The sequence below is a fragment of the Punica granatum genome, chromosome 3 (genome assembly GCF_007655135.1).
Source record: "Punica granatum isolate Tunisia-2019 chromosome 3, ASM765513v2, whole genome shotgun sequence".
Classification (NCBI taxonomy): domain Eukaryota; kingdom Viridiplantae; phylum Streptophyta; class Magnoliopsida; order Myrtales; family Lythraceae; genus Punica; species Punica granatum.
Window position 1 is genome coordinate 11,655,144 of NC_045129.1, and position 25,871 is coordinate 11,681,014.

Genomic DNA, 25,871 nt, shown 5'->3' on the forward strand with positions numbered 1-25,871 from the left:
CCAAAACTTTCTTTAATGATATTCCACACATGCAAATATCATAGTGTTTTTTGGACTTTTGTTTTAGGGGCTTGGTGCTTTTCACACTTAGCATAACAGATCGATGACGCATCGTGGCCACTAGGGGTGATCGATTTCAAATACCTTGTATTTTCACAATATCCGGACTTTACTTTATAAGGGACAAGTTTTAAGATTTTGAAATCGGACCCTACCCTGTTGAATCTTGGAACCGGAACCTACCCAGAACTTGTATTATACCACAGGTTCCGGATACACTATTGAAACCTGTAATTTTTTTTCTCTTGCTATATAAAATCGAAAATGTCACATACATAATCAGTAATCACGCCAAATAGAATATCAACAAAGATTTAGATTAATTCACAACAACAAAAAAATAATGTCTCATCAATCCATCGACAAAATTAAACATCCATCATACGATCCCACACAACAAAGTGTCTCTATTCTGATTCATTAGAAAAGACTGTAACTTTACTATTTCCTTCTTTTTAATAAATAATCGGTTCTGGGTACCCTGTAGGTAGGAATCGAAATCAGAATCGATTTTCACCGGTTCCTAATTTTAATACCCGAAACCTACTCTATTTTCAATACGAGCTACCCGGACCCTAATATGACGGGTAGGTTCTGACCGGTTCCGGATATACCCAGTACCCGTGCACATCGCTAGTGGCCACGTTGAGAAAGAGAGACACATAGAGAAATAAAAATAATAATAAATTTAAAAAAACCACCAACTAAATATAGATGTAACGGAAGCGACATGACTAGCTAAGTAAGAAGTACACGTTGAAGGAAAAGACACTAAATGCTCGGGCAGGGTTAAGCACTAGTTTTGGTATAAAACATATGCTTTTTTCATTGGAGGGTGGCTACTCAATAATTCCTCTCGACTGATCTTTCAAACAGAAGGAAAAAAAAGCAACCTTCCCTTTCTTGAGCTCTATGCCGCAAGTCCTATAGCCGTTGTTGATATTAAAGAAAATTATTATCGACCAACATGAGTTGGTTCAAGCGGTTCAGAACTTATTTTTCTTAAGCATGGTTTCAGGTTTGAATCTTGTGAATGGATAAAATTCATGGTAGGAGAGCTTTAACTCTTTATTGGTCAATTCAGCTCGAATTGAATTAGTTGAAACTCGTTGGGCTTCCGGATACAAGATACACACCGAAAAAAAGAAAAAGATCATCAGAACTTTAATTTTGACAAATGAAAACGAAATCGTGCACTTGTATTAGGTCTACAGGTCTCTTATATGAACGGAAAAAAAAAACTGAAATTGCACATTTTACCAAATATATGCTCAGCCACGTCATACATCAGCATTGAACTTACGAATATACAAGACATATAGGTTAAAGAAGAACAACACTTAGATATTATACAAAGCTACCATGAATACCGATAGCAAGTTAATTGGATCTCCGATCATCACACGAGGACTTCTTGTTCTTACCAGAGGATAGGAACCATTGGAAGAAGCTTTCGAGGGTAGCAACGTCGGCTCGATAGTGTGACTGAGTGAAGTGGAGTAGGTCGGACCAGGTGAAATCGGGATACTGTCTTACCCCTTCTCGGCATACCAAATCTGGCGGGGGTCTCACCACCTTGTCTTCTCTTGGGCATGCGAAGTACACCAGCGACCTCCTCTCCCTCTCCCTGTGGACCACCGCCCTGTGCAGGCAGCTCTTATAACTCCCATTCGATAGCGCCTGTAACAAAAAGTTAATCCTCTTAATTAATGATCCTCCGCCCAACTGAATTACATTGAAACAAGTTTAACGGGTGTGCCGTCCAACACAGTCGCTGTAACATATATATGTCAAAGGAACCACAGAACCACATATATCGAAGCGATACCTACTTACATCATCATATAGTATGTGGGAATGATACATACATATAGGTCATAGCAACGAACCATATAGTATGTATAGATAAGGTTCGAAGTCCACTTCTGTCAAGCAAATTATTATTATTATTATTATTATTATTATATCTACGTCTGCTAATAATAATGTCAAGAGAAGGTATAGCGCAGTAGCGTATCTCTCGCCTGATGACTAAGAGATCACATGTTCGATATTTAGTAGGATTATTTGTACACGTTTATTAGATATTTAGGATTTTTATTTTAATATATTAAATTCATGACATCCATTGTAAAAAAAAAAAAAAAAAAAAGTCCAACATTAGTTAATGCCAGAGGGACAGATATATCTCAGCATGCCAAATAGGCTTAGCAAGGAGCATTGAGTTATTTGGCCCTGACACACCCCCAAGAAACAAACTGACGAGTTTGGGTCCCGACACATCGTGTGTCCAATCCAAGCCCCATCTTTGTCTGTTAATGGATGCATTATGACAAGGAGTACTGCTGACTAGGAGAAGTTTACAGATGATTTGATGTTCTAACGCAGTTGTACTAAGGATTCTGGTGTGTATGACAAATGAGCAGTAGACAGATTTTGCCTGAGGTAATAATCGGAACGATTGAATTCAGTAAACCTAGGAAAAAGGATACGAGGAGGTGAAAGGGAGGGAGAAGACTGTACGAAGTAATTCTTACGACCGGATCAAACTCTATAAAAGTTTATTAGCCTATTCAGAGAAGAGCGGTCCGTGATCACTGCACAACTTATTAATTATGAAGAATCAGATTAATTAATCATTATTCGCACACGGATCCTAAGGTACGAGAAACGAAGGTGTTTGAGCAACTGAGCTACTCACCATGAATGTATCCCCGATGTTTACAACAAAAGCGTTTTGGCAGGGTCTGACAGCCTGCCACCGGTTATCCGCAAAGACCTGAAGCCCTCCGACCTGGTCCTGGTGGAGGATGGTGAGAGAGGTTGGGTCGCAGTGAGGACCGGTCCCCAGGGTCAGCCCTTCGTTCTTGCAGGGCGGGTATAGGTTGCACCTCATTATCGAGCTGCCATCCTCGAAGAACTGCCTGTAGTGCATCCGGCCCACTCCAAGGCTTATGGCCAAGAGCTCCATTATAACGAGCGAAAGTTCCTTCATCGCCTCGCAGTATTTTTGGTAGACCCATCTGCGAATTGAAACATTGATTTTGCAGGGTACAGTTACAAGGAGACATGTACTGAGGTGACAAGCGCTCATATCATACGTATATATAAACAATAGTACTAGATGGTCCCGAAGTAACCGATAAATGAGTGAATACTAGTGGGACCAAATTGATTCCGAAACATCGAATAGGTTATATCCTCCTCTCGAATAGAGCCACGGCGGGTCCAGCAATAGCTGCGACAGGACAGGACCTCATCTCGATTAGATGAGAAGCCTGTCTAATGAATGCAGTTCACGTAATACGTACGTTCAAGTTTTATGGGCCCCCCTAGAGGACACATGCCCTAGCAAGACTCAAATTGTGTCCTTCTGAAAATGCTTATTGTTTGATCGAAGAACTCCGATTTTCAGTCGTGTCGTCTAAGACGGAGATCTCCGGCGTAAAATAAAACACTAAGAGTTTGTTTCCCTGTTCGTTGGCCTGTGACAAACTTACCCAGAGTGCTCAAAATCTTCGCCTAGAACGGACTTGAAGTACTCGACCACGGCAGGCTTATCCTTATTTCCAGAGAAGCCGAACGAGAACGTCTCTTTCCATGGCAGCTTCGAGGAGTACCGGTCGGCATGAGCGCTGGAGTACCCACTGACCCCGCCGGGCTTCCTCCTCATGCCGTGCTTCCTGCTGACAGGGAGCTCGAAGATCCTGTCGACTTCTGGGTAAGCCGCCTCAATCAGCTCGGGGCCAACACCGTGGTTGGTGACCTGGAAGAAGCCGTGGTTGAGGCACGCCATGCGGACCAGCTCAGCAGCTCTGGTGGTCGCGGCATCATCGCCATGTAGGAAGCCGCCGAGGTCGACAATCGGCTCGTTGAGCTCCTCGAGCTGCGCGCTGGCTAGGTCCTTGTTTGGCCACATGAACTCTTTGGGAAGGTTCTGTTGCTTTTGGAGAAGGGATGAGTCGAATAAGAAAGACTGCGGTGGGGAAGGTGAAGTGTTCTGAGGGCAGAGGAGAAGGGTTGAAGATGGAGAGGAGATGGAATCCGCCATTAGGAATGTCATTTTTTTTCTCTTTAGTTAATTTCTTTTTTATTTGGTGCAATTTCAATTCGGTGGACTTGGGGTATTTATAGAGAAACAATCTCAAGAGAAGGCATTTAGAAAGTCTTGTTTTATTTTTAATTATTTTGTATGAGAATAATGTGTTTTTTTATTTTAATAATTTTTTATTTACTTGAGAAAAAAATGGAAGTAGTGTAATGGTGTACATTTTCATCTAGTGACCATAAAGTTCCAGATTCGATATTCATGACAGAATTACATGTGCCATTTTATTAGCTATAAGGATTTGTATTTCTTTGTATTAGACCAATTTATTCTCTTATAATTAAAAAATAATTATAATTTAGAAAAAGAAGAGAAAGTCGATGTAGTATAATGATATACATTTTCACCTATAGTAATCTAGAGGTTTTGTACTCAAATTTCGTTATGAAACTACTCGTATCTTTTTATTAGTTTTTTTGTTTCTCCAAAACTAAGTCGATTCCATGTGGAATCGGAAAAAATGTAAAGAAAGGAGAGTGATAGGGTGATGAAGAAAGGAGATAAGAGAGACAGAGAGTATTATTAGTAGAAAAAGACGAGGAGTATAGAGTAGAGAAAGGACAAAAGGCCGACCCTTGGAAATGTCGAAGTAATATGTGTAGAGGTTGGTCTCAAGGGTGCTCTATTTCTAGTAATTACAATCTTCCAATCCTAACTAAGGTAGTCACCAACGTGAATTAATTCAAGTGGTTCGGCTCTTATTTTACTCAAGCAAAATCTCGAGTTCGAGTCATTGTAAATGCTGAAAATCCACGATAAGAGAGTTTTACCGCTTAGTGGATCTATCCGGTTTAACTGAATTAGTTGGGGTCCAATAGAACTTCCAAATATCAAGGTTCACACCGAAAAACTATCGTAATCTATATCTTTATCTATATATGAAAACAAAATGCGAACTGAATTCTCACGTTGTCAAATCATCAAAAATAAGAAACAGATCTCTCTCACTTTGTCACGTCATCACATATATATTAAGGAAATTTTTTATTATTAATTATGCAGTAGAATATATATATTATTTGCCTATAGTCCAATGAAATAGATACTATATATGTTAGCTGTTATTCAACAAATTTTTTATATTGTAGCAATCGAACTGTCGTTCATATATACTGTAGCAAAATATAGAGTTGAAAATCAATATTAACGAATCAAATTATAACGCGCAATCTTGCATAATAGAAATACAAGTTATTTTTATATTGGCAGCTATATATATATAAATATACATTATAAAAACTATACATAGTTGAAAATATATATTGGCCACTCACATACAAATTTATATTATATTTTGGCAACTGCATATGGATGCCGTATAAATTACAACTTCTACCATCATATTTCCATTTGTAAAAAAGTGTGTAAGACTCTGTGAAGTCATATATATACATTGTGTTGCATGCTCTAGTGCCCAAACCGATCTTAGGTTATGTTAGTTTCAAAAATGCTTCATAGGTTTTCCCTTTGCCTTCTTTGTTCTGATGATATTTTGCTTGGAATGTTTATTATTTTATTTTGGTTCATATATTTGCTCATATATATTTATTTGATTCTTGTTTTTTTCACATATTTGTATGAGAACCTTTTATTTTCTTTTAATTAATATATTTGCTGACATATTTTAATCTACTTCTTTTTGTCACGTATTGGCATTAGAATTTTTTCTTTCATCTTTTTGAAGTGCTAAGTTAATTATTTGTTTAAAGAATTGGGACCAAAAAAAGATACATGGAATTTATTAGCTATGTTCTCTTATAATTCCTAATATCTCAATTTCTTCTAATGAGTTTTTAATTCATGTATATATTTACAACATTTTTCTTCACCACAGGTATATAGTTTTTATCCTTCCAGTGTAACGCACAAGTAGTCAGCTAGTTAATACTATTGTTCAAGCCAAAAGAAAAATCTAATGCTATTGTCCTTGCTTTTTTGGATTACAATGGAGTCTCATATGTCTAGTATAATGAAATAAAAATTCTAATAGCTAATAAAGGGGCACGGATAGTCCCACCGAGTATCAAATATAGAACCTCTTAGTTACCAAGCAGTGGCATACGCTGCTATGCTAAATCCACTTTGACTATAAAAATGTAATGAAATGTCAAATTTTACTCTTAGTGGGCAAATTTAATCTAGAATTTGAAATCCATGTGTCGTGATTAGAATTTGCAATTTGTACCATAACTCTAAGCCCTTTTCGGTGTCTAAGGTCTTAGTTTCGAGTTTTGTGAAACAAAAAAGAGTCTTATGAAAGGAAAAAATCAATGATTAAAAGAATTTTGCCCATTAGTGTCCCGGCTTGATTGAAACTTGAATTACTTGAGCCTCATTTGGCATATCCCGATATCAAGTGGTGAACTCTCTCAAAAAAAAATTTTCATCTAATAATAATATATACAAGGTAATAAAACTGAGAAGAAACTCCTTGTCATACCACGTAGGACGAAGGAGTCCATACATTGAGTAATTATTTCATATTTTAGCCAAGTAATGAATGACACTTAGCTTAATAATAGTAATGACATATTTGAGTTGAATAGATGGATTAAGGGATACATTGTAAGATTTAAGTACTATATTATAGATGAATTTTCCAATTTTTCTATCATCATAAACATTGAGGTTAGAGAAGTGTAATAAGACTAACAACTTAGGGCACAAAGAAGCCGATATCATGCTCTTTAGTGAGCTCCATAGCCTTCCCGAGGCAAATGATCAAGCACAAGCTCTATATCGTCTCTCCAAACCCTAGATAATTAGTACTACTGATTCCTTAAAAGTACATCGGATCGCATCTGAGTAACATATTTTCATGTGCAAGATCCTCGTAAGAGGCAAGTACAGAGCATACTTAGGCCAGCTCTTGGTATTGAAGAACTACTTAGAATCCTAAGCCCTTAGCCCAGGACGAGGGAATTTAGAAGATCATATTGAGAGAGTGTGTATTAGAAATTTTCACGGCCCTTAAGGTCCAACTCCAAATCACTGGAGCCCACAGGTTCAAGATTCGGTCGCGGCCACCCTCCACTACCAAATGGCCTACCGAGTCCAGAACCATACTTTTGATCTCTCTCTTCCAGGGTCTAAAGAGGCCGTCATGATTTTGATGGACTCTATGAACGCACCCACGTGCGTCCACATTCCTCGCCAGATCTCTAGGCAAGACCTAGTCAAACTGCTCCCGAATAAATGGGTAACCAATTACGAGCGTCTTCAGCAGAACACTCAGCCCATCCAGGCCTTAGAGCCCAAGTTTGGCCGTAAAGCTGATGGAAATGTTGTGATCACCTTTGACCACAAACCTATCTAAAGCTTGGAGCCATATGCCATTCCTATGTTCCAAACAATGATGATGATACAACTAGAAGAAGAAGGGTTACAAGACAACCCTAGTAGTCAGAAGCAAATGCCCCCGATCCACTCTTTCAGCAGCAATGGAAACCCAGTGTATTTCTTCCGAGAACCTGGAGGAAAACATTGTTACTAGAACGTCTGTGATTGTGGAGACTGTGATGTCTGCCATCAGAAAAAAATAAAGCCTTGTTTTGAGCAGTATTATCAGAACCGGACCGGACGTCAAACCGGATAAGGTATGAGTTCATGGGTTTATGGGTTCAGCCAGGAGTTCGATGGGTCGGACCGCAGATTTAATTAATCATAATATTTTAATATTTAAAGTAATATTAATGATAATTAAATGCATAATATTTATCTAATTTCATTAAAAAAATGCATAATATCTAGGGAACAAACTAATTGACGAAGAAATGAAGCAACAAACAGATGTTGCCTAGTTGTTTAAGGAGTGGGCATAGTTGTGTACATGGAGTGTGAGGGGAGAGGTTCAAAACCCCACAATGTCAACTAGCTTGATAATTTTGTTTATATATTTGTTCAACCGTTGAACCCACAGAACCGGGCGATTTGAATCATTTTCAGTCTTAAGGTAGAATCGGACCTGTCATGCAAAACAAGGTTTATCAACGACCCAAAAGAAGAAGAAGATCCTCCCCTGCTATAAGCCCATCCTCAAATGGTTGAAAAAGTAGAAGTAGGAATATCTTAAGGACATGGTGTCACCCTCACTGGCAGATAAGTTTATCATCAGGATAGAGCCGAAGGACAACTAGCTGCGAAAGTTTCCGAAGCAGCTCCTACCTACATGTTCCACCCGACTTCGCTAAGCTACGACCAGGAGTTCCCCTAGATAGGGCAATTCACTGACGCCGAAGGGAGGCATACACATGCTTCAAAGTCCCGAACCCAACCGTACGAGATCAAAATGGAAATTCCAGAAGATCACCACAGGTGAGGTTGTCCTTAATTGGCATTCTGAGAACGCGGCAATTCAAAACCGCATCCTCTCGTCAATTGGGACCAAAGTAGACTCTCTAGCCACCAAGGTCAGCTAGCTGGATAACAAAGTTGATCGCCACCACCAAGAGACCCAGTCACTTCTCCATGTACTACAAAAGATACTCAAGGAGATCCAAGGGGCTCTTCTTGTCTCCTACTTCCAAATTGATCTAGCTTGAAAAGAGGAAGAGATTCGCAAAGAGTGTTGGAAGCCCCATCCTAAGCATTTCAGCACCACCTCCAGCAAGGTGTTTTCGATCTAACTCATAAGCAAGTCGATCAAGATCCAGTTTTTTCCTGGATGTTCTCTCATTACAAAGGTGCTATAATCAACTTTACCCATGAAGGACATTGTAATTGGCAGGGATATCATTACCTGAATGGCCAAGTTCAGAATGATGCCTGAAGGAGTCCGATTTAAACAGTACTTTCAACCGTACGTATAAACCACTCGACTCTTCTTAGCACAACGAACCAAAATTGAGCATCTGGTTGAAGACCTTAAGCAAAGATCTTGTGCGGACTCTCACCAATAGTTTCTCGAGAAGTGTCCTCATCCACTAAGGAAGAATGAATAGCTTTATGTTAGACTGTCTTTCAAGAAGAACGAGGACATCAACCCTACCAAGGCCAGCCATTTCGATATGAACCCCGGGCATCAGTAACTTGCCTCCACCGAATGTATAAACCTCTTGCAACAAGACCTCATTGAGCCCTCCAGTTCACCATGGACATGTGAGGCCTTTTTTCAACAACAAATAAGAACAAATCCGAGACAAGCTGAGGTTGTTTATCAACTACTAGCCCTTCAACCATTTCCTCCAAGATGACAAGTTCCATCCGCCCAACAAGCAAGCTTATTGACCAGCTTTTCCTAGGCCAAGGTGTTCTCGAAGTTTGACTTGAAAGTTGAGTTTTGACAACTTGGAATTCATCTTGAAGACAAAGCCAAAACTGGATTTCTTAATGCCCATTACCAGTGGAAGGTCATGCCTTTTGGGCTCAAGACAGCTACATCACTATTTGAGAAGGTCATGTGTCGTATTTTCAATCCTATCATGGACCAGACTCTTGTGTACATTGACGATATCCTTCTGTTTAGCCTAACTGAAGAGGCCTATGTCCGCCTACTCTAACAATTCTCGGACTTAGTATCCAATTACAGTATCATGCTATTCGAGAAAAATATGGTTATTGGCCAAAAGGAAATTTAATTCCTTATAATGAAGCTTGCAAACGGTAAGTACCAATCGGAGCCTACTGTAGCGCAGGAACCGCTGAAATATCCTGAGGATTCATTTGCTAAGAAATAAATCCAACAGTTTCTTGGGACAATGAATTATCTGAAGGACTTCCTTCCTAAGATTGCCCGACTCACTCACTCGCTTGAGAAGATGCTAAAGGAGGACACTCCAGCATGAGGGTCATCCTAAATCAAGGCAATTCAGGAGCTCAAGACTCAGTTGCAGTCCCTACCTCTTCTTCAGATTCCTTCCACAAGAAAAATGATACTCCAGACAGATGCAAGTGATAAGTATTAGGGTACAATCCTGATAGAAGAGCTTAATAGAAAACGCCAGGATCCGGCATAAGTCCACAGATGATCCAGTTCAAGCAAAAGTAAGTGGCTCATCCTCAACTTCTTAGATGGGTTAAATGGTTCTTTAAGCTTGAGTCTGAGGTCAAGCACATGAAGGGAAATGATGACACTCTCGCCGACTTTTTGTCAAGGAAGGCACATGCACAAATTAGGTAGTTGCTACAGGTCACAACCCTACGGGCCTAAAACCAAACCTCAGATGCACATTGGAACCCATTATCACTTGGAAGGCTTAGGGGTGACATTCCTCCAGAAGTCTCAAAATTAGTCAAGACGAAGAGTTTCTTTTTAAGGCCAAGAACCTCATCTGGGAATATTAGTACAAGATCTTCCGGTATCATGGAGATCTCACCCTCCATCCCTACGAAATGTATCCTCAGTACCCATTTATCCATCCGTTCAAGTACTCGTGCATCTTCCCATATCCGAGGACATGAAATTATTGTTTTGGTATTTTTTCCATATATATACTATAGGGATTCAATTCCATTTGGAGTTAATGCTCAACTTCCTCAACCGCAACCTCCTAGACAGGGAGATGCTTAGCTATCCTACTGAAGATAGGAATTCGGATACTCATTTTGTCCAGTTCCTAGAATGGTTTCGGTCCATCCATCAGTGGAAAAAGTTCTTTGAGGAAAAAGCCAGGAGAGTGCGCTCTCATCCTCAACTGCACAGACACACCATTATTCTGTTCAAGCAGCCATGGAGTATAGTTCCTAGATGTGGAAGACTACCTCGAACACATGGAGAAACTATAGAGTTTTAACGAGCCTATTCATTTGAGGTGTGGAGGACTTTCACCATAGATATCCTAGATCTCAAAGACTAATACTGAGAATTTCAAAAGATGATCTGTGAAAAGAACGGAGTAATCTCATAGGTCATCTGGCCACCTGTAACCGTCCAAGTCCCCTAGGACTATCCAAGAGATTACTTGCTGACCAGGCCCATAATCCAACGGGCCCTTGAAGATCACAACAAAGGCAACTTAGTCCCTCCTTTGGACTCCCAAGATCCAAATTTCCCATATCCAAAAGCCTTCATGCAGCTGAGTTTGAATCCACCTACAGACATAACGACTCAACCACCAGTTCCAATTGGAGACCAACCAGGACCTAGTGGTCGCAATAATGATCTGCGGGACTCTGCCAACTAGCCTCAACCAGCAATGTCTAAAGAAGACTGGTGGAAAGATGTGACTGAGGATGACCTAAACATGGCTTAACAGTGGCCTTAGGAAAAGCCGTGGTGGTGCTCACTTGAAGATGACTCTGACCCCAATATGTGACCATCTCATGAGCCGTTTCGGAAATAATGAAGATTCCCCTTTATCTCCACTGACTGTTTGAACTTCGTATTATTAAGCTAATAGAATTATTAATGTCCGACATTGTATCAAGCCAATAAGGTTAGACATGTATAGTCAGCCTCAGTCATAATGATAGGCCATAGGTGTCGGCCGCATTAAAATATCTTGTTGTCATCTTGTTTGAACTCCGCCTATATAGCGGTAGCTCCGCTTTATAATTGATTAACAAGAGGAAATCAGAGAAATTTTCCAATACACACTCTCTCAATATGATCTTCTAAATTCTCTCGTTCTGTGCTAAGGGCTTGGGATTCTATGTGGTTCTTCAATACTAAGAGCTGACATAAGTATGCTCTGTACTTGCCTCTTATGAGGACCCCGCACATTAGAAAACAGGTTGCTCAGATGCGATCCGAGGTGATTCCAAGTAATCAGTAGTACTAATTATCTAGGATATGGGAAGACGATACGGAGCTCGTGCTTGAGCATTTGCCAAGAGAAGGCTGTGGAGCTCGCTAAAGAGCATGGTATCGGCTTCTTCCAGCCCTATAGGAGATTTGGAAAATAATAAGTAAAAAGCATTCAAGCCAATATGGGTTGATTCAAGTGGTTCAACACTTATTCCCTTTAAATAATGTCACGGGTTTGAATCTTGTAAATAAAGAAAATTCACGCAGTGAGAGTTTTACCCCTTAGTGAGTCACCCCAATTCTATTAAATTAGTCAATGCATGTTGAGTTTTGGATATCATAATTTACATAAAAAAAATGTATCCGATCATTATTTTCTTGTGTATCGACTCTTCTCTATATATGCTCTCTCAAGAGAAGAAAAATGATCACCAAAGAAGGAAATTGCCGAACGTTTTCAAGTTACAGTTACAAATTCCTCTGTTAATCTGCACATATAGGACAGGCTTGTCCACTAGTTTCTCGTGAATAGGACACATATGACAGGTATCTCCTTGTCCAATATAAAAACAAGATATGAGTTGGGACTGAATTTATTACTATTTGCCTAATAAGCAATCCTAATTAATTTGTCCGTTTGCATGAACATGTAATCGTCGAGTACCTAACAAGATAAGATTCTCTTACTGTGATATGAAAGTGAAATCAGAGAACTGTGTAGTTCCATGAGAACGGAACAAATCCTTCATTAAATTAGAGAAATAAAAGGAAAGATGAAGTACCGAAGTGTTATATATTCTCATATAGTAATTAAAAGTTTCAAATTCGATTCTCGTAATTAAACTTATTTGTACCATTTTATTAATTATTATGATTTTTATTATATTATACTTAGGTTCGTGAACCTTATTTATAACTGAAAAATAGAGAAATAAAAAGCTTTTAATTAATTAATGTCATTTAAGGCAAAATATTATATATATGCAAGGCAATGGAGTTGTCTTACTCCGTGTTTTTGGAAATGGTAAATTGCACTGATGGTCCAAAATATTTTACAAATATTTCATTATGGTCCAAAAATTTTTTTTCGTTACATGATGGTACAAAATGTTTCAAAATTGTTTCATGGTGGTACAAATTGTCAATTAGCCCTAACGCCGTTAACATTTTGCTAACGTAGCGCGTCCTATGTGTCACTTTTGTTACGTGGAACCAATCATAGTGCGCCACGTCATTTAAGAGAAAATAAAATTTAAAAAGTCCAAAAAAATACAAAAAAAAAGTAAAAAATTTGAAAAAAAAAATATTTTAAAATTTTGAAAATTTTAAAATTATTTTTTAAAAATTTAAATTTTTTTAAATAATTTAAATTTAATATTAAAATTATTTTTAATTTAATATTAAAATTATTTTTAATTTAAAATAATAAAAATTATTTTAAATTTTAAATTAAAAGTTTAAAATTATTTTTAAAAGTTTTTAAAATTTTAAATTATTTTAAAATTTATTTTTAGAATTATTTTTAAAATTTTTAAAATTTTTACATTTTTAGAATTATTTAAAATTTTTCGGCCACGTCAGCAAGGATGTGACACGTAGTTGCCACGTCAGCGTCGGCTTGATGGTATCAAGCTCGAGTTGACGGTTTGTACCATTATTAAACAATTTTGAAACATTTTATACTATCATGTAGCGAAAAAAACTTTTTGGACCATAATGAAACTTTTATAAAATATTTTAAACTACCAGTGCAATTTTTTCTTTTATTGCACTTTTGGAAATTAAACCCCATTCCTTGGCCCATGGGATTCTCATACATGTCTCTACAGTATTAGAAATGAAAGTGACTTGAGAATCGTATGGGTGAATTATTTTATTTATTAGCTAACTCATTATAATTAAACAATAATTAATGCTTGAATAATCAAATCCCATTTGAAAAAGATGGGTCATCCTATCAAATAAAATTTTAGTTTTCTACAGGAAAGATGTAAGAGATAAACTTTGAAATGTATGATTCGCGGCAAATTCAGTTACTCTGTACATAGATTAAGCATTTCTTGTGTCGGTTACTTCAGAACCGTACGTCCTCTTGCCTCGTCTCTGCCGTCATCACCATAACCTAAGCACAATTTGCTTGATTAATAAAGTACTTTTCACGTGTAATCGAAGCCAATGAATGAAGAAATTCTCATTCCGGATTTCGGGTTTTAATTATTTAATTTGAGGTCTATATATAATTGCTTTTAAAAAAAAATAATAATTGCGTTACTGACAGCGATGAGGGAAATTGACAAGTGAAACAAGAGACAAAGGGAATGGTTTCCAAGGTCGATATGAAAAAAGTCCAAAAAACTGGTTTTTTTTTCTTTTTATATTTACAAAAACAAAAGTTTCCAAATTCCGACATTTTGTTTGTTACATGAACGCGAAGACAAATAAACATGTGATCCCTACCCATCCCTTTTCGACCTACACAAGCTCTCTACTGGTTTCACCAGAGAGAAAAAAAAGAGCTCTCTACAAGAATTTCTGTTCGAAATTTCATTGAGAAATACGTTTTTTTTTTCTGTTATAATCACTCTATATTCAGAACTTATCCGAAGATTAAAAGAATAATTCGTGATAACTAGTTATTTTCTTCTATCATGTATCACGTGAATTACACGCATGCCTGCATTTGCATGAGTCGACATCTAATATGTAGCTAGGTAAAATTTAGAAATTAATCTATTAGATCAATTCCAAAGCAATAAGGTGGTTATATGTACAATGGCAATTTATTAGAATCAAATAGTTTACATTACTTATTATAGATCAACCCCATTAATTCCTTTCAATCCCATACAGAAGATTCTTTTATAGACATAACAGGAACTGCCGGAAAAAAAAACGGATTAATAAATTGGAAAAACTAGTTGTTATTACAAAATATATTTTGGCTTTCCATTGAAAAAAATTATATTATGCCTAAATAAATCACTATTTATGCATTGTTAATTATAAATGCAAGCATCCAAGTATAGCTAGGGTAAGTATTTACATGCACGATGTATCATCAATTTGTCCCATATAGATCTTTAATGTTCAAATTCATCCAAAATATTTTGCATGAATCTTTGACTTCTCGCAAAAATACAGGAATTCACCAATAAGGGGTCCGATCAATCTTTTCCTATAGCCAAACTTTCGTGCACTTATGGTACGCATGTTTCAACATGACGTAATAAATCATGAATGCAATAGATATGTAATGGAAATTAATATATAATGGAATTGAGATTACATACTTGTTTGGTTAAATGTAATAGAGAAGATAAGAATTACAATTCCTAAATTTGATTTGTGAAATTTGATAGAGAGGTTTAGAATAAAAGTACAAAACTATCCCTTCCATACAAAGAAGTAAATGCCCCATCAATAAATATTAAATTTTGTTTATTAAAAAATAAATATATTAATTTAATATTTATTAAAATATAAAATAAAAAAAATAACTTTAAAAGATAAAAAAGGAGGCAGGGGCTCCCAACCAAGCCTTCGGCTAGGGTTCCGAGCCCATGGTTGGAGTTCGTGACCCCAGTGTGGCTTGAGCCTGAAGCTGCTAGCCCTCCGTGAGGCCCTCGAGCTAGATCTCGCTTGGCGAAAGATCGGATCTGACCTAGCCAGCTCGAGAGCGATCGAGAGGTACCGTGTTTTCATTGTTGGTGGATCTCCAGTGGCGGCAATATGGCAGTGGAACGACGGCAAGGGGGGTGAGGTAGCGGTGGTGTGTGGTAACTCAGGTGGGGGCAAAGAGGCAATTTTTTGAAAATAAAGTGAATAGAGAAGGGTATAATTGTAATATGGACCTCAATTACACGTGTAATAGGCATTACAGATGGGGAATAAAGAATGAGTATTCATTGAATATTACAGATCAGAAGCCCCATCCGTGATACAGATTCCCATTATGGATAAAACAAACAACATAATCGAGATTATGTACGTAATAGATGTGTAATTGAATTCCTATTCATGTCAACTGAACACACTCTTAAAATAACAATTAATGGGAAAATTTTCATGAGAGCTCTTCTATTATATACTTTAAAAATTTACTGTAAAATCATATAATTTCAGTTTTGTTCCTTATCTGTGAAGGCATCCACTTCTATTACCTTTTCACCGTTAAATGCTAACATAGCACACCATTGCCACGACGTCATCAGCGTGATGAATCGAGAAAAGATATGAAACTGCATGTTTTATTTGGCAATTAATACCAATAAAAATTTAAAATAAAAAATCTTAAGGCTACTATCGAGACTTGATTCTTAGGGAAAAATTCAAAGCCAGTGTGAGAATTAATTTAAAAAATGCGTAGGTAGTACTAAGACGATTTTGGTTCGAAATCTAAAATTTGAACTTGATTTAAAATTTAAACTCGTTATCAAAGACGATTAGGCTAGTATCTAATTTAAAAATTTTCAACTCGATTTTGTTTCAAAATTTGATTTTAGGAAGTACTGAGACGACTTTGAAAAATAATTTCTAAGTAAAGTATGAGAACTATTGATTTTACTAAGGATCCTAATTGAACAAATCGGAGCTGGCATTGGAAAATTCGTAGTATTCGATAACTCGCTTGTGAGGACTTACTGAAAATAAAGTGTGAACACATAGTGGCTTGATGACCACCATAGCCACCCGTTATGCGGCCTAAGATTTTTTTTTCTGTATTTTAAGTGAAGATACATTGTGGTCGTAGCCTATTAGCTAATACTAATCCATAATCAACGTTGATTTGGTCTTGTTGTTTTAATTTATAAAAGTGTTAATTTCAAAAAACACGTACTTTCATATTTTTTTTCCTGATTTTCAAGAGAATGATATGGCAATTTATGGGCCCTGCCATGTCAATATTTAATGGCAAATTTTGATGAAGGCAAATAACATGATAGATTAGGTACAAAACTGAAATTATATATTTTACAGTAAATTTTTAAAGTATATAATAAATCAAAAAATAATTTTGAAATCACATTATTTTCCGCAATTTACCTTTAAATATTCACAATAGTGATCCATATGATTAGTTTATTATGTTAAATAAAATTAAGCATGGAATCACAAGCTATGATATAATTGACAAATCACGGTGTTAGTTGATGTGCAGTACCAATGTTCGAAATGCACTAAATACATTTTATAACCGGGGCTAAACCAACACCCGAATAATAATTACTTGTAAATAGGCTACAAATATCTCATATTTGACCGAAAAATTAAATACAAATTAAACATCTAAAATCAACTAGATAATTGCGCGGACGCTCTTGTTAATTAAAAATATAATTTTTTTTATTTTTTATTTTGAAATATTGTTCACGTGAAGATTGAATTATTTATGTCTACATATGGATATGTATTATTTGTTCTTCGTCAATACCAATTATTTTGGTTGTAACTCTTTTCTCCTAAAAAAATAATTTTGTTAAATTTAAAAATATATAAATGTCACATATCATATATTAGATTAGTTACTTGCTTTCCTATCTAATTTCTTTCGACACCGTTAATATTTTTCTGTTGAATGATGAGTAAAAATTGATGCTGAAGAAGAAAAATTAAAAATTGGCTATAAATAAAAATTCTAATAATACAAATGATGATAACATGCAAAAGGTTATTGAAGTAATAAAAAATATATAATTACGGCAAAGAAATCTAAGATATATAAGAACAACATTTAAGAGTTTAAGAAATCAAAGATATATAATAATAAATATGGGAAAAGATATATTTTTGTCCCATAAGTTCGCATTCTGTCAATTTTGGTCTTATAAGATTTAAAACTACCGAATCAGTCTTGTACGTTTGCTCCGTAAAACAATTTTAGTCTTATAAGTTTTGAAAAAGACATATTTTGTTTTATAAATTGGCTTTCATTTAAAATGTGGTCCTATAAGTTTTGAAAAAAAAAGACATTTTTGGTCCTATAAGTCAAGAAATTGACCGAGATTTCTTTACGAAGCAAACGTATAGGACTAATTCTACACTTGACCGAAGGCTAAACTTATAGGACAAAATGTTTTTTTTTCCAATATACATATATATATACATGCAAATAAAATGTCACAATATGTAACGTGAGAGAAACTAATAACGAATGTGTATTAAGTAGAAGATATATCCCTTTAAATAAATAATATTTGTTATATATATATTGTTATATTATTAGGCAACTTATTTAGAATACTATATATTAGAAAATCTTCTAATATATATATTATATGAAATTACATAATTAAGGAAAAGAAATCAAAGAATAATGGAGGAAGTGATACTATAAAGTGCAATATGATGGAGTCTTAATATAAATCCATCGCCTTGGTAATTTTCAAGTTATTTAGCCAATATATAGATACATATGTGTGTGTGTGTCTAATGAACATATTACGTGAGAGCTATCATATGTAGGGCATAGTATTGTTTTGATAATATTACTATTACTAATTACACCATCCAATTGAAAGGAAATAATTAACGGAAATAAATCACAGAATAATTGCATAACAAATCCTCAATGATAAAAATTATATATTTCCATATAATAGGTTACCTTTCCAATAGTTGTTCAGTTTCCGAAATTTGTAGATTGGTATACTCTTTGGTGCCCATAGAAGTTGAAAGAGTGCATTGTCCTACATCTTTTCATTGAAGATGTAACTTCAAAAAAAGAATATGAATGATGTAATAATTTACATAAATTAATTTATTAAACATATTTTTCCATCCCTAAAATATCAATTTTTAACATGAAATTTTAAAAATTGTATCATGAATATAAATCATTGATTAACTTTAAAAAATTAAGTAAAAATAATACTCAAAGAGTAATAGCTCAATATCTATTTTGTAGGTAAGGCCAGCTACAGTTTTTCATTGTTTCTAATAGTGCAAAGTTTTCCTACTCATATATGTAGGAAAAATACATATAATAATAAAAATAAAGCAAATTTAAACTATAAAAGTACTAGCAAAAGTGTTGATTTACCTCAGCATATATTGGGCGATTTCAAGGGTTGGTTGACGGTGTATAAACCTCCTTACTCAATATAAGTGATCACAGTTACCTTTGATCGATAATGCTGTGCTCCAGATTGTTCTCCTTTAACAAATCCACGCACTGTTCAATTGAGATTTTTCATGCGGTACATATATATATGTATATAAAGATAAGAGGGGTCTACAATGCAAACGAAATCAATAAATATATATATATATATATGCATATATGATACAAACAGCATTTATCATCGATGTACATGTATGATGTATGCATACATATAATGTAAACGGTATGTGTACATTACAATATATTTGTTACAATCTATATACATGTTATTGGGATCTACCTTTGTATTAAATAAATGACATGTATATTTATCTATTCATAGTCCTTTGTTGGGTATATTTCATTATATATAGGGCAAATTACACAAAAAAATTTAAGTTTTGTAAAACATCTTAGTTTTGTCCTAAATTTTATTTTGTAACAAAACAAACCATAAGTTTTCTAAATTGTCTAAAAAATGAACTTCATTATAAATTCCGTCAATTTTGCATACGTGGACTGTTAACTTCAGACATAAATCAATAAACAAATAAGATAGGTTAAATAAAAAAAATTCAAATTTTCAAAAAGTCTCAACTTTATCATAAATTTGGTTTGTAATGAAAAAAACCATATGTTTTTGCTCCTAAAGTCAGCCCCGGTTAGCATCTCTTCTCATGGACCATTTCTGAGAAAATTTTAAAATATGTATTTTTTAAAATTACTAATCAAAATTTGGAGCAAAACTGACACTTTTCTGAAAACTTAGGTTATTTTTGTAAAGAAAATAAAAGATGATCAGATGATGTGTAAATTTTTGTGGGCCCCGTGAAGTACATGTAGGCATATAGACGGCAAACTTAACAAAATGGTAACGGGAGGTCAAATCTAAGACGATTCTCAAAACATGTAATTTTTTTGTTACAAAATAAAATTTATGATAAAATTGAGATGTTTTACAAAATTTAGGTTTTTTTTATGTAATTTACCCGTATCTATAATATATATTAGATGATGTATATTTTATGTTAGATTATATATGGATATAATCTTTATATTTTACTATATATGTATAGATTCGTTTATGCTATATGTGTATATAATTTATATAACCTACTATATAATTAAATTAGAAAATATCATGAATATATTCAATCAAAATACTTTATAAGAGAATATTTTGTTGATAAAAGAATATACAGATTTTCTTAATACATAAGCGATGACATGACAAAGCGAAAGTGCTCTATTTCTTATTTTTGATGATGTGAAGGCTTGAGAATTCGAGTCATATTTTGTTTTCTGTATATATATAGATATAGACATCGATTGTACACAAAATAATGCTTTGGTCACGTGGGGCCATGAATATTTGAAAAAGGACGGACAAGTGACTTAATTTAGTTCCTTCCTAATCTACACGATAAATTCTTGGGTGACGTTACTAAAGAAAACACCGATACACTAGTCGTAAAAAAATTGGGTGAATTATATGTTAGACATGCCAGATACTGTGGCATGTAAATTTTGTGTGAATTTTACTGACTTGTCCACCCACATCCGTCATTACGACCATCTAAAATCTAATTAATAACTTTTAAAAAAAAATTGCTCTAATTAATTAATAACCCTCTTTTTTTATCAAGAATTAATAACCCTCTTAATTGATAGTTGGATTTGTCAAATTGATGGAACTGAATGAAAAGTGCAAAAAAACATGAAAGGAGAGGTTCACGTGGGCAGTGATTGCATCAGATTTTCCGACAAGTTTACGCTTGTAATGGATCTTCAAGCCAATTATTCCCAAAATTGGGGCGTGAGATCAATTGAATTCCACGTGAACGTGAGACCATATGCTGGGGGCAAGTGGACAATTTTTTTTTTTTGAATTATTGAAATGAATCCAATTATTTGGAAACATTGAAAACTAACAAGAAGAAAAAGGAAGGAACCATTAGGCAAATTGACAAAACACCAAATTGAACAGATGTTTCGTCCAGAATCATCAATTATTGATTGATTTTCATTTAGATACCAACAATGTCAATCGTATATATATGATAACCAACTAAGTCAAACAAAAACAATCGAAATCAGATACTGCCCGGTATATATTATAAAAATTGAAAAATTATTCGGTCACACCTATTTTTTCGTAATTCGTGAAAATAGCCGAGTGCTTATGGATGATGGTGATCTTGATATTTTCCGGGTCCGTGGATGTATAGACTCGAGCTAGAAGAGCGGGCCGTGATTATTTGATCACTAGTTAGACCAATTCAAGGCCCAATGGCAGCCCTTTACGGAGACGTGCATACGCACATATACAGGGCATGTGCGTGAGCGTACATGCATTCAGCAGAGGCGGTGTGAGAATTATATTTCTTAGCAGTCGAATTATTTAGGGCATGTTTGTTTTGGAGTTTTATTTTAACCTTACTCCACTTATTTTTAATTTAACAACATAGTTATTCTCTCAATTATTCATTATTTTTTCACAATTCAATAATACAATTATTACTTTCTCTCAACTATTCATTACTTTCTTATAATTCAATAACACAATCATTACAACTCCAAATAAATATAATTATTTATAGTTGGAACGGAGTGAAGTTAAAGTCTACTCCATTCCCAAACAAAGCCTCAGAGTGATCAAGCATGCAATATTCATGCAATATCTCGTGTTATCTTGTGGTATATGAGTCAGATATCTTTTCGATTTTCAATGTGTCTTGTTTTTTAGGTAGGATAGAGTCAATTTCCTATTTAAATTTTATCTCAATATCGTATATTGTGACGCATCCGATTACGATATATTATCTAGGGTCTTATTGCATCGCCTACATATATGTGTCATCTTGTTCGTTGTTAGGTTCCGCACATTAATCACTCAAACCCATACTGTCATTCTATCTTTCATTTGTCGCACTTTGCATCTTATTTTTACCACACCTTTCAATTCTCGTTCGTTTATCCTTCAACCGATTCTCCGTCGATCTAAGCTATCGTTGTCTATGGAGCTTCCGAGCATGAAGATGGGATTTATCATCCTTCGACACCACTTGCCACAGTTTACTCAAGGTTCGGGTTCACTTTATTCAGGTGAGCCTGTCCTATCTTCAGCTCGGCTTCTCGAGGCTGAGTGCTAGCCGAATATTGATTGGGCAAGCTGAGTAGCCGCTCAGTCGTTTTCGGACTCGTGTTCGTGTTCGTGCATAGAAAATTGGTGCAGAACATTATAAGACCGTGGTACGCGCTTTGTTTTGATGGGGCCAGCTAGTGATAGGCGGATATACTTGGAACCGTTTCCTGACACACTTGGATCTTTTCATCGTGTTGCTGATTATGTGTCGAGCTTATTTAGCGTGAACAGTAAGTTATCTCTCTAAGCTCAGTACATATGACTTGGAAGTTTCTTCGGCGACTTTTCTCTACGGGAAGGCAAAATGAATGATCATTTGCAACATTGAAGTTCCGGAGATCTTATGCTTGCAACATTTTCAAAACGAATGATTCCTTGCAACACTGAAGTTCGGAACAACTTCTGCTTGCAAGGACGAACCCAGGATTTGAAATAGGGGATCCAATATAATGCCAGGACGACCTCTCCCTCAGAATGACAAATTAAGTCTAAGATGCATCATTGCACATTTAACAATTTGAATGGTGGGAATGATATGGGTTGCCTTAATCAACAGGCCGGCATGGATCGCGCTCACATCATAACTGTATCAACATCCATCCAGGTATATAGTATCTCGTTTCGCATTTGTCTAATTGCTAGCTCTGCGCCAAATGTGAGGGGTTTGCGTTCGGCTCGAATGTGCCCCGCCAATGAAGCGAACATTTAACAAAGATGCACAAATTATTTGATGAGCCAGCTGCACAAGAAGGACCTGATTTCTAAGGGGATATTGACGACACAGGATATTCTGGAAGGCTGACCATGAAGAGTCTCGGTCCAAAATAGCGTTATTCCATGAACCCATAAGTATTTATAACATCATGGTATACTTATCATGTAATCGACGCAAGTATATCCTGCTTTTGAAGGTTGATATGGCATATATAATCCAAGCATGTAGAGGCCCTGAATGTCTTGTCTCAATTAACGCTAAAATGCAAATTTGAATAAGATAGACGAGTGAAGCAAGGAAAATATATTAAATGACCGTCATAGGTTGGTTCAAATGGTCAAGCGCTTATTCTCTTTAAGTAAAGTCTTGGTTTTCGAGTCTCTTTAAGTAAGGTATCGGGTTCAAGTCTTTATGAATGCAGAAAATCCACGTTTTGAGAGCTTTATCCCCTTAATGGGCCGACTCAGCTCGACTGAATTAGTCGGGGTCCAATTAGACTTCCGGATATCACGGTTCATATCCAAAAAATTTTATGATTGGAAGAGTTTTTGCCTCTAGTGAACAATTCGGCTCGAACTAAATTAGTCGGATCCGTTGAACTTCCAGATACTGGGGTGGAGACGGACAAAAATTTACGGAAGAAGAAATGAATGCATGAAATTGTCGAATTGCCTCGCCATGATAATAGAGATTAGCTTACAGATAAAATCTCCTTGGAGTTTTTGAGGCCGATGACTTGGTCAAGATGAGACTGAGAGGACACTGCTGCACTACACCCCCCCGCACAAACCATATTATTTTTGGCCTCACTTTCAGTTGGTCGAGTCCAGTTTAATTAGTTGTCTGAGTCCTTCATCATCACAACGAATTCGAGTCCTGAGGACTTTCCTGATCCATGAAAGTAAGGCTTATTTCGTGATTCCTGGGGCCATAGCTGTTGAGTTTTTCGGCCAGATAGATTATGTATTCGTGTCACACCCTCCTAAACACTTGGGGCATTCGTCGAAAAATTAATCAAACGACGATGTGGCCATTCCCATGGTGACATACGCAATCGGCTCACTTCCCAGCCCAAATGGGGATCTATTAAGTCAGTGTTAACAGACCTTGATCCAGTAGTAAGGCCAACGGCTTTATCTTCTAATCGTAAGACCTCTCCTCGAGACCATTTTGGATCTTCGATTAACGGAAGCTTGAGGTTATTACTTCAAATGATCATAGTCACTCCAATCCAAAGATATAGATAATTGTTACTATCCTTCAAGGCAAAAAGCTCATGCCTATACGAGATATATAGATACCGCTGAAGCCAACCGTTTGAAAGGACGCTACATATAAGAAGCTGAGAGTTTTTGAATGAAATGTAACATGCCATCACCCTCCTTGCAGTATACTCACGAATTAATGGACCAAATTTTTGCGATGTATTACTGGTTTGATATCAGAGCTGTTTTTGTTGGATTAATATAACTCTTACAGCAGATGGAAGAGAGATCACAGCTTGACTGAACCGACGAGCGCAAATGCTTTGTAAACTACAGATCTCACCAAGCCGGGTCCGCCCCAAGCAGTCTCAAACTCCTTCACCACACTCTCAGGCAACAAATCGACACCTCTTTCCTTTGCGACGGCCACAGCAGACCAAGTCCTCAACGTCCCCAAGAACCATTCGAAAGACATCTCCTTCGGGATGTCCAGCTCAAAGGGCTCACCTTCAGAGCCGAGCCCCACACTCTCAAATGGGAATGGGAGTGTCTTGTATCCGTCGAACACATACTGCATCCTCGAGTCCCAGTAGGGCAGAGTTGTATCATGGAACTTCTTCATGACAGGGTCGAAGGTGGAGTCCACCTCTACGCCACTGTAGCACCATAAGGCGATTATCCCACCAGGCTTTCTCAAGGCTTGGATAGCCGCTGAGTAGAAGCTCGAGAGGTCGAACCAGTGGACAGCGTGGACCACCGTTACCAGGTCGACCAAGTTCTCACTGCCTATCCGAGTTATGAGATCATCCTCGGAGAGGAAGAGCGGGGTGTGAAGGTAACGGACCCGTGGATGGGCCATCGCACATTTTAGCTGGGCTTCGTCAATGTCTGTTCCAATCACCAGATCATAGTGCTCAGCAACCTAACAAACAAAAACACGGAATGGATATGTAAACACGACAATAACAGATTTATTTCACGCAAAAATTAGTGATTTTGAGTTCTCTTGAACCATGCATCATCGGACTATTACATATCAACAATGAAAGCTCGGTTCAATCCCAATGCTTTCTGGATCTATAACTGGAGAACAGTAGAGGGAGCAGGTGGATGAAACTCACAGTGACGGCAGCTTGGCCATTGCTGGTGCCGACATCCCAAGCAAGGGAGCGACGAAGGGTGCGAGAAGCAAGGAGAGAGAACCATTCTTCGGGATAGTTTAGGCGAGCGTCGGGGTAGAGTTCCGCTTGCTTGTCAAAAGGACCTGCCATTGCCCTTCGCTGGAGAGAAACGAAGAGAATGCGTCTCCTTTCCTTTTCCTTTCTTTTATACTTTGGAGTTATATCAGTTACTTGCCAAAGAGTCACCATCTTCACGCATCTTCTTCTTGTTTGATTCTGAAATCACGAGACCCTTCAGGCAGCATGGTTTCTCCCCTCTCTCCACAAAAACGGATCCATCTATGCTTGAAGAGTTCATTTATGTTTGAGATCTTCTGGATCGAATAGAACGCATCCGAAGAATCGAACCTCAAGTGTCTCATTTTTCTCGTTATGACAAGAAAGTTGGTATTTCTTGGCGCGAGCCAATTTGCAACGACCGATGCTTTGGCAGAATAACTCCATCACCGAGCACACTTTCCTCGAACCGATTGTTGAGGAACTCAGTGAGCATGCCTCTAAGTTCGAGTATTGTTAAATTATAAGAAATATCGAATATTATAACAAACTTTTTAACTGTAGATTCATTTTTCCCTAATAGCAGCATGCCAAAAAATAATACTATTGTATTTGGTAAATATATTGGCAAAAATGAGATTATAAAGTTCGAAAAAAATCGAAATTTACATTTATTG

At 36.4% G+C, this 25,871-nt stretch overlaps 2 protein-coding genes across 2 annotated transcripts; both read right to left on the bottom strand.

The window, feature by feature from the left end:
* Positions 1 to 1,228: 1,228 nt before the first annotated feature.
* Positions 1,229 to 4,171, bottom strand: LOC116202019 (gibberellin 20 oxidase 2-like). The gene is made up of 3 exons (XM_031533528.1): positions 3,561 to 4,171; positions 2,762 to 3,083; positions 1,229 to 1,740 (listed from the first exon to the last, which is right to left on the bottom strand). Exons 1-3 carry the CDS (start codon positions 4,121 to 4,123, stop codon positions 1,441 to 1,443), a joined length of 1,185 nt encoding a protein of 394 aa, XP_031389388.1. The 5' UTR covers positions 4,124 to 4,171; the 3' UTR covers positions 1,229 to 1,440.
* A 19,944-nt stretch (positions 4,172 to 24,115) lies between these two features.
* Positions 24,116 to 25,469, bottom strand: LOC116199015 (putative methyltransferase DDB_G0268948). Its single transcript, XM_031529305.1, has 2 exons — positions 25,138 to 25,469; positions 24,116 to 24,938 (listed from the first exon to the last, which is right to left on the bottom strand). Exons 1-2 carry the CDS (start codon positions 25,384 to 25,386, stop codon positions 24,306 to 24,308), a joined length of 882 nt encoding a protein of 293 aa, XP_031385165.1. The 5' UTR covers positions 25,387 to 25,469; the 3' UTR covers positions 24,116 to 24,305.
* Between the last annotated feature and the right edge of the window lie 402 nt (positions 25,470 to 25,871).